Below are 13,247 nucleotides of genomic sequence, written 5' to 3'. Positions count from 1 at the left end.
CAAAAACGTTCAAGAAATTTTATATAAAAATGTTGAGAAACCTGTGCTTTTTCTTTGCGGAATTATGGCTTATAAATTTCGGTTATGCCTTTATTCAAATTACCATTCCAACAGGTTTGGAAGATTCTTCTCACCCTGCTGTATTTCTTGTAGTAGTTATCTAGGAAATAGTTAGCTCACTCAGGGTTTTTTTTTTCTTTCTTTCTAGTAAGATGTGATTCAAAAATTCGATAACTCTAATTTCAATAGGGATCTTTCAAACGCATTTTTAGCTAAATTAAAAAGTTTTTCTTGCGATGGATATTTATAAAGCAATTCATACATTCATGCATGTTTACTAAATACAAAAGAGCATTAAAGAATCCCCCCTTCCAATCAAGTTCAACCAATTAAATGCATTTATCTAATTCAAAGCCAGAAAGTTGTCGACTGGCCTGCCTTAAACAGCGGTATTCACTCTTCACAAAGTTCTGGGTCTATAGGACAAACATGTTTAATTGGATTAGCAGAGATGATGTCATAAACTACAATTAAGAGCTTGACTGTGCAAACACAGGCACGAGCTGAACGTGTTAGGAACTTAGGAATATGAAAGTTACTGTAAATCATCTTATACGATACGATTACGAACAAGTTTAAGTTCAAGCTTTGATTTAATTTTCAATTAAAGTTAGAATTTACAAAAGAACAGATCAGAGCCAAGTACTTATATATATATATAATTAACATTTAACAAAAGGTTAAAAAAGGTTAAAAAAATCTATCAAATGAATTAAGTTTGAAGAGAGTAATTCATTGACTGCAAACCATTAGAGAAACTAAACACAGATCATGTTTATATGTCCCATCGGACTAAGTCATCCTCCACAGTGTTTATAATATAATTCATAATCTGACTTTGTTAATGTTGTGATGTGACGCTTTTTCTTTATAATTTTGATAACACGGGTTTATTTATATTATTTGTGACTATTTTTAAGAGATAAAGTTAGAAATATCGCATTCATAATTAGCTGAATGTACATTCATGACCTATTCAGCACCATATAGCCTATATAATGTTTGTAATTGTTATTATCCTAAAAAGGTTCCCGCCGAGGGAAGAAACAATCTAATAAGTAATTTAAAGGTTTGTGTGTTTCTTATGGCTTGTTTAATACCAGACACAGGGTGGACAGGGTAAGAGCACTCACGGAGAACCTGTGTGAAGGGAAAGTGATAAACCAGCCGCTCGTGCTCCCATGACTCAATACCTGACAATTAAGTGAGCTGGAAAAGATGCAAGATTGTGTAGGTGGTTATAGGGTCACTCCGTGATATAGCCAAAGTGTAGAGGCCTCTAGAACAACATAATATCAACTTAAAATTTTAATACTAGGATTTCACTTGCCGCCCCGGAAATTATGAGACAATGAAGAACTTGTTTAGCTGAATTGAACTCTTTTCAAAATTATTAAAATTCACACCATTATTTAACTGAACTGCACTAACACAGAACTGACTGGAGCTAAATAATGACACTGTTGTCTTTTGGAGCTGTTTTTCAGCAGAATTTGAATCGTTTCCAGTTCCATATAATTTTCTATAATTGACTTTGCTATAGGCTATATTTTCCTGTTAAGCACCGCGAAGCTGCTTTGCTATAGGCTATATTTTCCCTTAATCTGTGATTTAAAGACTATAGAAATAAATGTGATTTGACTGACACACTAACAACGCAGATGCATTAAGTCTTTAATCAGTATTTTACTTTTTTACACTCTGCAAAGCTTCATTTATCTTTAAAGCTATAGGCTATATTTTCCTGTTAAGCACCGCGAAGCTGCTTTGAAACAACCTGTACTGTGTAAAGAGTTATAGAAATAAATGTGATTTGTTTTACTTTTTTAAAGTATGTGAATTTTGTTTTATCTTTAACGGATTGCAGTTGTAAATGAGCATCGACTTTAATTCCCAATGCACCTCTTACTCATTATAACTTCATGCAAGTACAGATATGAGCAGACAGCGAACTATAAGAGCGGATAGATCATATATTTCTCTCGACTGCTCTGTCTGGATGCATCTGTACCGTTCTAGGGGGTTCAACTGCAAAAGTCCTAACAGCCAAGAAGCAATAAATGTCGCCTTTATGAACAGCCATTCTCTTCCTGCCCCCAATTTTGACAGCATCCGGCGGCACACTTCTTAAAGTTCTGTTCTTCTTTCATCAGAAAGCCAGTGGGTGAGATGGTACAAGCTGCGCCAAGCAGTCAAGTCACACAGCAAGCTCACCAGTACTCAAAAGCGTATCTTTTTTCTTCTTCTTCTTCTTTTTTTTTATCGCATCCATGAAAGATATAGCGGAATTGTTTTAATTTCTCTCTAATTCATGAGCAGTTGTGTGATAATGAGCCAGCCGCCGTAATATACATAAAACCATGATGCTCTGATTATCCTGGAGGCTACGCGACAATTGCACCATTTTGTCACAACAGAAGGAAAAGTCATTTTGAAGGGGGGCTGCCATGGGCTTATAATTGGGGAATCCACCCATAGGCTGTTCCTAAGATACTAACAGCGAGGTGGAAGTTACATCTGCTCATAGTTCTCTATAACCCTGACGAAGATGATGTTATTACAATAATATATATTAAAAAAAAAAGTATCCTATCTTAAAAAAAAAAGTATATATATATATATATATAGGCTATATATATATATAGCTTAAAAACGGCAATCCTTTTTAAATTGTCTCCTTTATAATGAATGGAGTCATTCATCTCTATTAAAAACGAGTACACTTCATGGTAAATTATTATTATTATTATTATTACCACCTCCATAACAAATATTATGCATTTTATTCGATTACATGAATAATTCAAATAACAGACAACAATGCACAAATAAACATTTTTCCACATTGTATTCCTTTTCTTAAGATGATCTTTCATGAATAAAGATACATGGGGTCAAGTCAGTTAAAAACAAAAAAAGTTTTGAAGACTTTTCTGCCGCACTGTAACGAGTCTGATTTACGTGGCCCCTCGACTCGAAGCCATAGCAACCGCAGACAAAGACCGGAGGAGGTTTACTGGGGTTTGTCCTTTGATCTGTCTCCATTTCAAATAAAGAGTCAGCTCAAAGTCTCCTGTTATTCAGAGAAAACTATCCTTCACTCAAACACACATTCAGTATTCTGGCCAAACATTAAGCTTACAATACCACACATGATCAAATCATCTTTTTAACAGCTTATGAAAGGAAAATGGAAAAATGAGTATTAGGAAATATAGAACATGACTGAAAATAATTTTTTTTTTGAAAATTCATGTAAATGCATTTATATTACAATAAACAAACTAACGCTGGATTGGGACATCAAGGTGTGCACTATAAGAGAGAGAGAGAGAAAACAAACAAACAAACAAACAAACAAACAAACAAACAAACAAACAAACAAACAGTTCTGATTGTCTCTGGTTCATAGCCTATATAAAAGCAAAAACTAAAAGAATTTAATTAAATAGCCAATTGTGTTTTTATACGCTGCATTGCACCTACAATAAAGAAAAACAAATAAAAAGCAGAGATGAAGGGGGAAATAATAGGCTACATTACTCTTACATACTAGCCTATATATATATACACACACACACACACATATATATATTTGAAGTGTCTATCTTGAGTCATGTATTTTTAAAGGAATAAATGTTTGCACAGATATTTCTAAAGACTTGTTTAAAATGATAAAATGCAGACATGAGAGCAACACAACAAAAACGTGGGCATTACAGCATAATTTACGCATGTTATAAAGTGTAGTGTTCAGTAAATTAATATCCCAAATGCAATAATAATTTGTATTTTTGTGTTTTGTTAATTCTTTCTCAAAAGAGCTAAAGGTATCAATTCTTTTTTCGCTCTTAAATCTCAGCGAAAGCTAGGCATCTGCGTCGCATCTGCACCTGCACAGCGCTACATACATTAAGTTATTCTCTGTTAATGATATTCCAGCAAATTCAAAAGTCAAGTTAGCCTACGTGCACAAAACGCCAGACATTTTACAACATTACTAGAGTTCAATTTTCACTCATTACACCCAATGCCAATAAATTCAATTTCATTTCAATTACACATTATTTCCAAAATGGTTCCTGCCTGCTCTTGTTGTAAACGATTCGTTTTATTGCAGGGGAATTATCTTTGTTGAAATGAGTTTGTCATATATTGTCTAGTAAAAGAATGAAGTCATTATTAGGAGATCCCTTGGCGAGAAATTAGGCGAGCAAAATCCTCCCTGCCACACGGGTCCCATTGAGATTAATGAAAAATATGTAAAACGTTTCCTTTTAATTTTCCTCTGAAAGCACTTTGCATACATGCATTTTCTCTGCTGGGTTGATATCAGATAATTTATGAGAGCAATCTCAGCACATAACCATCAGGACTGTGTTTCAAGCCTAATTGAGTGCTGTCAAGATTAGGTAAGGTCCTATTCGTGTTAATTGTATTGTACTCTCTTTGGGAATACTAGTAAATGTATTTAAATAATTCTGCCTTGTGAGCTGAAAAGATTATGTCAATTTACAGGCATAATAGAAATGTCATGAAAAATTACAAAGAAGTGGGAGGAAGTAGCATTTCGCTGATCTATGTCGCGGAGTCCGTAAATCCTTTAAAGCATGAATCTTTGGCTACACAGATCAGTTTCGACATAATTAATAAAATTAATGGTGCCTTTAGTGCATGGATCAGGGTTAATTGCGTTGCTAAAAATAATGTAACTTCACAAAAATTGATCACACACCATAAAGGCTCAAAACCCACGAAGTAATGGACAGTCAAAAAAGCTTCAGTTTCATATCAATCGACAATCAAATATCTAATCTCACTAATTTTCTGCAAAGGCTGAAGTGACTGAAGTTCAGAGGTTATCATCTGAGCTCTTTTGTGTGCATGGGGTGTGTTAAAGGGACAGTTCACCCAAAAATGAAAGTTTTGTCACATACTCAGCCTCCAAACTTTTATGACTTTATTACTTTTGCAAAACAAAAAAGAAAAAACTTTGAAGAATGTTCCAGCAGTTTTTGTCCTACAATTCAAGTCAATGGGTTCCAAAAAAAAAGAATAAAAAAAAAACACCTGAAAGGTTATAATTTCTTTTCATTGAAATTTTCCATAATAGCCCAATATTTCTGTTCCTATAAATTGTTTGAACAAAATATAAGCAAATGTAACAATTTCGCTAACTAAATGCAGGACAGCTCTAGATGAAACTCATGTCATTGGCCTGTTGACCTACAGTCTCAAGCTCTGACTGAGAGTCTTGAAGACATGCTTAAAGAGTGCTTAAAGCAAAAGGGCTTGTCTGACATGAGTCCAAAAAGACGATTCCAAAGAAATTGAAAAATAAATGAGTGCAAAAGGCAGAGAGCATGGAAGTTGGGGTGGGGGTGGGTGGGGGGGGCATAGAGGTGTGGGCTGGGTGCCAGGCCGTCAGCTTACTGTTGGGCCCTTTGGGCCGCTCACAGCAGTGGCCTCCATCTTTCTGTCTGCGTCCCGAGGCTGGCACAGAGCTCGGGCAGAGTCGCTCGCTACAGACACTATTGATCACGCCATATTCAATCCCATTTTATGCAGAGGCCTATATTACCATAGTGACCAACTGAACCATCAACCATTCCCCCCACCCCCATCCCAGACAATTCTGCCAAATATGTCATCAGCTCGTGGGAGACTAGCAGCAAGGAGCGGGAACATAGCATACTGTAGAATGTATTCATGACAAACACAACATAAAAAAACAACAACAATGCCCTCAAGGGTGGAAAGGATGGTCATTCATTGGGAATGCCATCCTGGAGTTTTATTTCAAAAGAGGCATTCTTGACAAAGTGTGTGTGAGGAACACTGGTGAAATGGACAACGGCGGCACATCTTTTGAGCACTTAGCCATGTTCACGGTGACTTCGAAGCTGGATGGAGATGGGAACCACTGACCGGGAAACAAAGCCTTGGAAAAATGCTGATATTTACATAGAGCGAGCCCTCGTGGAGCCCTTTGTGTATGTGTTTGCGAGTGAGCGTGTGGCACGCCGCGTAGAGCTTACGCCAGGCTGCAGACGCATTCAAGCCTTGTCTTGAAGAACAAACTGGCTTGCTGAGTCTTGTGAAACAAAGGCCTACAATTTAGAGTGGGCTCACAGGCTCATTCTCTCAATGTTGGTTTTAGTAAATTCACGGCTGCTTCTTGGCAAATAGCGCTTTGATGTTCCGGGGCCTGGAGGAGCCTTCAGGCTGAATGGAAGCTTGACGGCAGGGCAGCTCTGTTTGTTTGCCCTTTCGTTGGGCGCGCACAACCTTTACCATGGCCAATCGTCTGCCCTGACACAGAGAGGCAGGGGGCGGGCATGACACACACACAAATGCAAACTAATGCAGAAAATGGTAATGCATCAGGAATTTCAGAAGAGAAAATAATCAGTCAATTAATCTGAAATCAACACATCAACTAAAACATCATCTATGTTGCTAGTTAAACAAATGCACAGGTCGTTTTTAGCTCTTGACTTGAAGTGCACGGCACAGCCAGCATGGTGCGGATTTTGATGTCTGAGGAACTCAGGTTTGGCTCACTTTCCCTGAACAGTTGAAGCCATCGTGACAATGTTCTGAGCTTGCTTCAGAGATGGCATGTCAATCATACTGCCATGAAAGGTGAAAGCCCCCTGAGGAGAAGAGAACAGAACTATGGTTGAATAAAAATAAAGGCAGATATTGTCTAGAAAGAACATACCCTACTACATAGCAGCAATGCATATATGACACTACAAAGAAGGATAGGATGGCTATTCATAAATTCCCTAGAGAAAACCAAGAAAAGCACCAAAGAGAGAGCCCATGTATATAATACATATAATGACATATTTTATATCTATCTATCTATCTATCTATCTATCTATCTATCTATCTATCTATCTATCTATCTATCTATCTATATATATATACATATATATAAATTCCTTTTGTAAGGGAAGTATTTATGTAAATGCTTTTGTTACTGGTGTCTAAAGTAGTGAATCAATAACATCCTGTTAGTGTGTGTTTTCATTCAAGTTGGTTGCAAATTCGTAAAAAAGAATCATGAAAATGAAAATTGAAATATTCTTGAAACATGCTGGAATTAAGAGCTGGAAGTCATTTATTTGCATGCTAAATATTCCTATTTATTGTGCCACTGTACTGAGCCGGATATTTCAATCAGCATACCCAGTCCAGACCTCTTAAGAAGAAAGAGTTTCAATAATTAAATGACATATGCATAAAAGAAACTAAATATGCAGCTAAGCTGCATCTTAAATGTAATATAATGGTGGTAGAGTGTCTAAAAATGACATGTTGAGAGGCAGAAAACCTCAGGTGGGTACTTTGCAAACATTTTCTGTAACAAATCGGCAAGGAGATTGAAGAAGGCATAGAAATATACAGGAAAACGCAAAATAAATTGAGCAACTGTGTCCCGGAATCTCAGTTTGTGAGCAAAGAGCCGAATGGGGAGAGTGTCGCTGACGCACCCCCAGGCCATCCTTAGCGTAAGAATTACTGGCAGATTGTACATTACTAGCACATCTCAGACACGCACAGCCCTACCGAGCAGAAAACACAGGACTCAATGATGCACTAAATTAGGAACTATAATATTCAACACCTCATTTGATTTTCTTCGACAAAAGCTACAGTGCAGCATGCCTCATGGATGCTATATCAGGCTGGAAAATAATACAGATCTCCATGTGGAAACTCAGGAACTACTGAATGTGCACCTTTCCCAACTTCTGATGCTCCTCAAATGCTGCGATCAGCTCCGTGGCCCACTTGATTCTCTCTGGACTGGGGGCAAATTCCTCTTGAACAACCTTGATCTGACTGGGGTGAATCACTTGTTTTCCTAGAAAGAACAATTTAACAAAAAAAAAAAATTAATATTCCAAAGAGAAAAACATATTCAATGGCCATGTCTCAGAAAATAAATAAAGGCATAAAATATTTGTAAATAGTTAAACATCCTTACTTCAGTAACTTTTTTTTTTTTAAATCACCAATCATAGCATGTACAGGCCAAAAATTCTACAAACAAAAGTCTCCAATAATAAGAGTTAGTAGTATTCAAGTGATCTTTAAAGGTCAGCCCACATGTAAGATAAAAATACATTTATTTAGGTATCAACCTTTTTATTTCTATTTTTAGTGCACCATTAACAGTGTAGCCCACTCACATACAAAACGCTGTAAAAATATATATATAAAAAATCATCTAGGATATTCCTCCATGTTTAAAGGGCTTTGCTCCAGAGAAGCAAAGGCACTGGCAGGTATTTGCTCCTCTTTCTCCAGTACAGCTCCCTGACCAAGAATGAATTTAAGGGACACAGCAGGGACAGAGGATGCTATGAATTATGGGTGTCATCCCGATTTTCGCCTTGTGTCCCGCTGAACTCTAAAACTTTACTGCACGCTTAGTTACACTCCAATCTGAGGCAGCCTCTGCGAGACTTGACTTGCTGCTTTTATTACAGGCCCATGTGAGAGCCACACACACGCAGTCACCTCAACACACTTGATACACACACACTACACACAGATATAGATGTCATGGACAGCAGCAACTGATACCTCTCATAAGCTGAACTATGTGTGTTAATGACCCAACACTGGGGTGAAAAATTAGAGGTGACTACAACAGATGACCCTAAAATGATCCATGATCTGAAGTCAGGAATCCATGAACTTACTAACTACTTTAACCATAAAATTTTTTTAAAAATGCTTAAAGATAATCTGATGAACTAAAATGGTTTCTTTCTCATTGGTTTAAACTTGATTTTAATTTTTCAATTATTATTATTATTTATGTAAGGTCTTTCTAAAACAATGTGGATGCCATTTTCAAATATACATTTCCCTTTCCTCCCTGCTTTGCAGCATTGGCTAAGAAGCTAAAACGGATTACAGTCATGACGGCAGAAACCTTATTCTCAAAAACAACATCTGTCAAGCACTGCACCATAATAATCAAGAACATGTTCCCAGATCAAACCTCTGGGTGATGAGGCTTAATTTGAGAAATATCTGTTACGTTTTGCTTCAGTGCGTCTCTTAAAACAAATACGGAAAGGTAGCTAGCTGACAGCCGTAGAATTTAATACATGAGAAAACCATTAGCTCCATCTGTGGCTCTTACCCCAGTTAACCCCTCTGAAACAGCCTCTGCCATGTGTTATCCATTGAGTTCCCACATAATTTAGCACACAATGTTACATATTGCAGCGTAATGTCAGTCATATGTTAACACAGTCTTGCAACGGCACAGGTGTTACTTTCTGCATCTTTTACACATTGCCGAAGCCAAATGCTGCAAGATACGACACAATCTGATGATGCAGCTGGGAGTGAATGAGGCATCAGGTTACCCAATGACAGCTAAGCATGCACTTCAATGTAAATAAAGCAAACCAGCTTGGTGACTGCGTTTTCTTTTTGAGCCAACAGCGCTGCAGACGGAAAAATCACCAGTGTGTGTGTGTGTGTACTGTCCCTCTGCTGCTCTGGAGGAGACGGCCTGTTGGATCAACACCCTAAAGCTGTGGCTCAAGGTCCATGTTTGTGACGCCCATCCCAGAAAAGACTGGCAGGGGGTCGTTCCCTCACATCAACAAAATATGCCCCTTCCCCAGACTGCCACCTGTTCAGGAGCTGTCTGTTCTGAGCCAGCTAGTGACATAGTGAGCAAAGTGGGCGTGGCGAGCCCTTACACAGCTACGCTATTGGACGGTTGCTGTGCATCATTATCGCTCCCCACTGCCATCCAGCCAATCACGAGGTGCCAGCTGGTTTGGGTACGTCTGGTTGGCTCACTACCATTTAGCAGAGTGCCACTGTCAGATGATTCTCAAAATCTCACATAAACAGACAGAATCTATCAAAAAGGCTTAAAATTAAGAAGAAAATGTTCTGACGTCTAAACAAATATACTGGAGAAAAAAACCTAACCTTTATATATATTTTAATTTTAGGAGAACAACAACAAAAAAAATCTTATTTTCTTATTTCTTCAATTTTCTTATTCATTATACAACAGCAAATCTATGTAGTTATGACTAAAAGTCCTCATAAAGAAATAAACATGGGCCAAGGTCAAATCACAGGTGAGGGATTTCAGGGAAATAATGCTTAGAACACAATGTGTGCAGTGATACATACAAGAAGAGAGGATGAAATTAATGGTAGATGTGTAACTTTTTGGCCTTTCTGTTTTGATTTAATTGTTTGTCTGTTGATAAAGACGTACCCGCTGTAGTATTTTGCCCAATTATTATTTTAACAGGAATATAATTACTTTAAGAAAAAAAAGTATTTTATGGTAAATAAAATGGCTAAAAAATTAAAGCATTTTAAATTAGTCTGCCACGCTTTAAGAGCTCACTGAATTAAATTTCCTAATTTAAATTCTAAAACATTAAAAGCAGAAACATTTCCTAAACATAAAGATACAATTACCTGATTAAAACTAATAATAAATACATTTTCAAAATACAAAAAGTGTTATTTCAACTAACCCTTATATGTATAAAAAGCATTCTGACACCCCAATTGCTGTATTTGCATTAATAGTGATAGATCTGCTCATGCAAGTCTAGTGCAAAAGAAAAAAAAATACATTAGCAAAACTACATTTATCTGCATGCAATTTCAATTGCCTACAGACAAACACACACTCACTTGCTCACTCGCTCACACACACACACACACACACACACACACACACACACACACACACACACACACACACACACACACACACACACACACACACACACACACACTTCACACTGAGCGTGTAAACAGTAAACAGTGTTTCTGTAGGCCTCCCGACACAGGGACCTCAGACTAGCAGTGGCAAACAGAACGGCGGTGAGCTCAGCGCATGCTACACGAGGAGCCGCTCCAATTCAGACTCGCACGAGAGGCAGAAGAGAGTCATCAAACCCGACCCCACCTGCCTAATGACAGGCTGCTGAACAGAGCGCCCGGCTGATGGGCTGCAACATGGCATGATCAACCCGCAGGCTGGCTGCTGAGGAAATAAAAACAAACAACCTTGCAGCGGCAACCCCAGAGATATCCTGGGATGCCACAAACCGTAAAATAATTATAAAAAGTAAATCATTTAGTTGGCTCACATACATTTGTGCATTTCCTTATAGAATTTTAGCATGGTAGCCACAGCTACAAAATACAAACTTACTTAAGTAAATGTGTTAATTTACCGCACTGTAGTAGCCATTACAATCTTCAAAGAAAAAAAAAATAGTTTAAAGGTGATCCAATAATAATTTATTATGATTTTACAGTAGTAATAATATTATGGTAATTTGGAGAGACTATGGTTATCATGGTAATTTATTTTATTATAGTTGTTATTACCCTTCAATTAGTCAAATAAATGCTACTAAAATAGTTTCCGTATGAAAAGCCTTTTTAAATGATACTAAAATGCTGTTTTAAAATAAAACCAGTGATTAAATGTGTTAGATGGAATTAGAGATAAATTCTGATTTAAAAAAAGTAAAAAATAATCTAAAATTGGCATGAGGAAAACAAGACGGAAGAAAAGCGAGTGATCTTTAGCATTGGAGCGCTGTGTTCTAGAGGAATGGTAGTGCTAGTGTATACAGAGATGTGCAGGGAGAACAGTGTGTATTCTGCAAACAGCAATTACATATTCATTAGCGGAGGCTCAGAGGAGGGCTGTGTCTGGCCTCCCGTGGCCAGTTACCCGCTCACCAGGACTCCACTCCCAAACACACACACACACACACACACACAAACACACACACACACACACACACACACACACACACACACACACACACACACACACACACACACACACACACACACACACAAACACACGTTGCCTGGCTACAAACCCACACAGTGCTGAGCTGCAAACATACGTCTATCTCCCACAAACACACTCGTAAGTAATGGATTCACATACACACAGGAAAATAAAGAGACATGCATGCATGCATGCACTGATAAACACATGCATGCTGGTAACTTTCTTTGAAGTTTTATATATGTAGTAAGTCATGAACAGCTCAGATATTAAATGAAATCATCTATGCAATATAGACAGCATAATAAAAATTAACACAAATATAAAAAAAGAAGCCACAAAGTTTTGCAAATTTCACATCAAGATTCTTAAATATAGCCACTATGTCAGCACTAAAAAAAAAGTTAAACATGAGATGCAGAGGAACTCAAAGTTGTAGGGAGAGAATACTTAAAAATACACAAAAACCTGTTGTCAAACTCTTCAGCCAATAATATGTTCTCTTACATATTTTGCTCGTGCAACAATTTTTCCCCCCATCTATGCCAGTATATACTCTAGGATTTAAATGAAAATACATGCACTTGCATATAATCAAGTGAGTCCAAAATAGCATTTTGTTGGAAGATCAGGCCAGTATGTCATACAGGAAGTGAACAGAAAAAATTGATGTGATTTAGCAGTCAGCGTACCAGTGAAGCCCATAAGCGCACCCTCTCTGGCCTGCTGCCTCAGTCCTTCCACATCCTGATAGTCGATGTAAACAAGGTCGATCGCCTGGAGACCGAATGCTTTGGTGGTGACCACCACTTTCTGTCGGGCATACAGGAGTTCTTTAGCATCTTTAGTGCGTGTGGCTCCTGCAGGTTAAAAAAGATCCAACACCGTTTAAAAAAAAAAATGAAATGACGATGTGTAGTCTGAAGGGATAATAATGATAGATTATCAGAAAAATAGATCATATTTATCAGTTAATCAAAAGAAATGGTATTATTTTCTTCTTCTTAAGAAAAAAGGTATTAAATAGTGAAATAAAAAAATAGCAGACCTATGCTGGCACAGAAATCATCTGACCCGAAGACAACTCCGTCATGATGAAGACCTGCCTTTGGCCCAAGATCTCGAAGTGCTTCACACACTGCTTCAAGAGAAAGAGAAAATGAAGAGCTGCGTGGGGTGTGTGTGTGTGCGTGTGTGTGTGTACTTTGGCACTTAATCAAGTCACCCAGTCAGTCGATGCTAATTTTCCCCAAAACTCCCTTAATCGCTGTCCATGCCTCTGTTCGTTATATTGTGTTTAGAAATGGAACTATATCAGATATTAAAAAAGACACACACACACAAACACAATTAATGG

The 13,247-nt window shown here is 37.6% G+C and overlaps 1 protein-coding gene across 1 annotated transcript in view; it reads right to left on the bottom strand.

Annotated features, from left to right (window-relative positions):
- Positions 1 to 5,806: 5,806 nt before the first annotated feature.
- The window catches only part of LOC109097578 (citramalyl-CoA lyase, mitochondrial-like), a 57,219-nt gene continuing 49,778 nt past the window's right edge, over positions 5,807 to 13,247 (bottom strand). The window contains exons 6-9 of the mRNA XM_042731397.1: positions 12,939 to 13,032; positions 12,583 to 12,750; positions 7,812 to 7,936; positions 5,807 to 6,716 (exon numbers count right to left, since the gene is read on the bottom strand). Coding sequence (XP_042587331.1) covers positions 6,621 to 6,716; positions 7,812 to 7,936; positions 12,583 to 12,750; positions 12,939 to 13,032 — 483 coding nt within the window. The 3' untranslated portion in view covers positions 5,807 to 6,620. The remainder of the gene's footprint in view (positions 6,717 to 7,811; positions 7,937 to 12,582; positions 12,751 to 12,938; positions 13,033 to 13,247) is intronic.

The sequence above is a fragment of the Cyprinus carpio genome, chromosome B9 (genome assembly GCF_018340385.1).
Source record: "Cyprinus carpio isolate SPL01 chromosome B9, ASM1834038v1, whole genome shotgun sequence".
Lineage (NCBI taxonomy): Eukaryota > Metazoa > Chordata > Actinopteri > Cypriniformes > Cyprinidae > Cyprinus > Cyprinus carpio.
The sequence above is the reverse complement of the archived record's forward strand: the minus strand, read 5'-3'. Positions and strand labels throughout refer to the sequence as shown.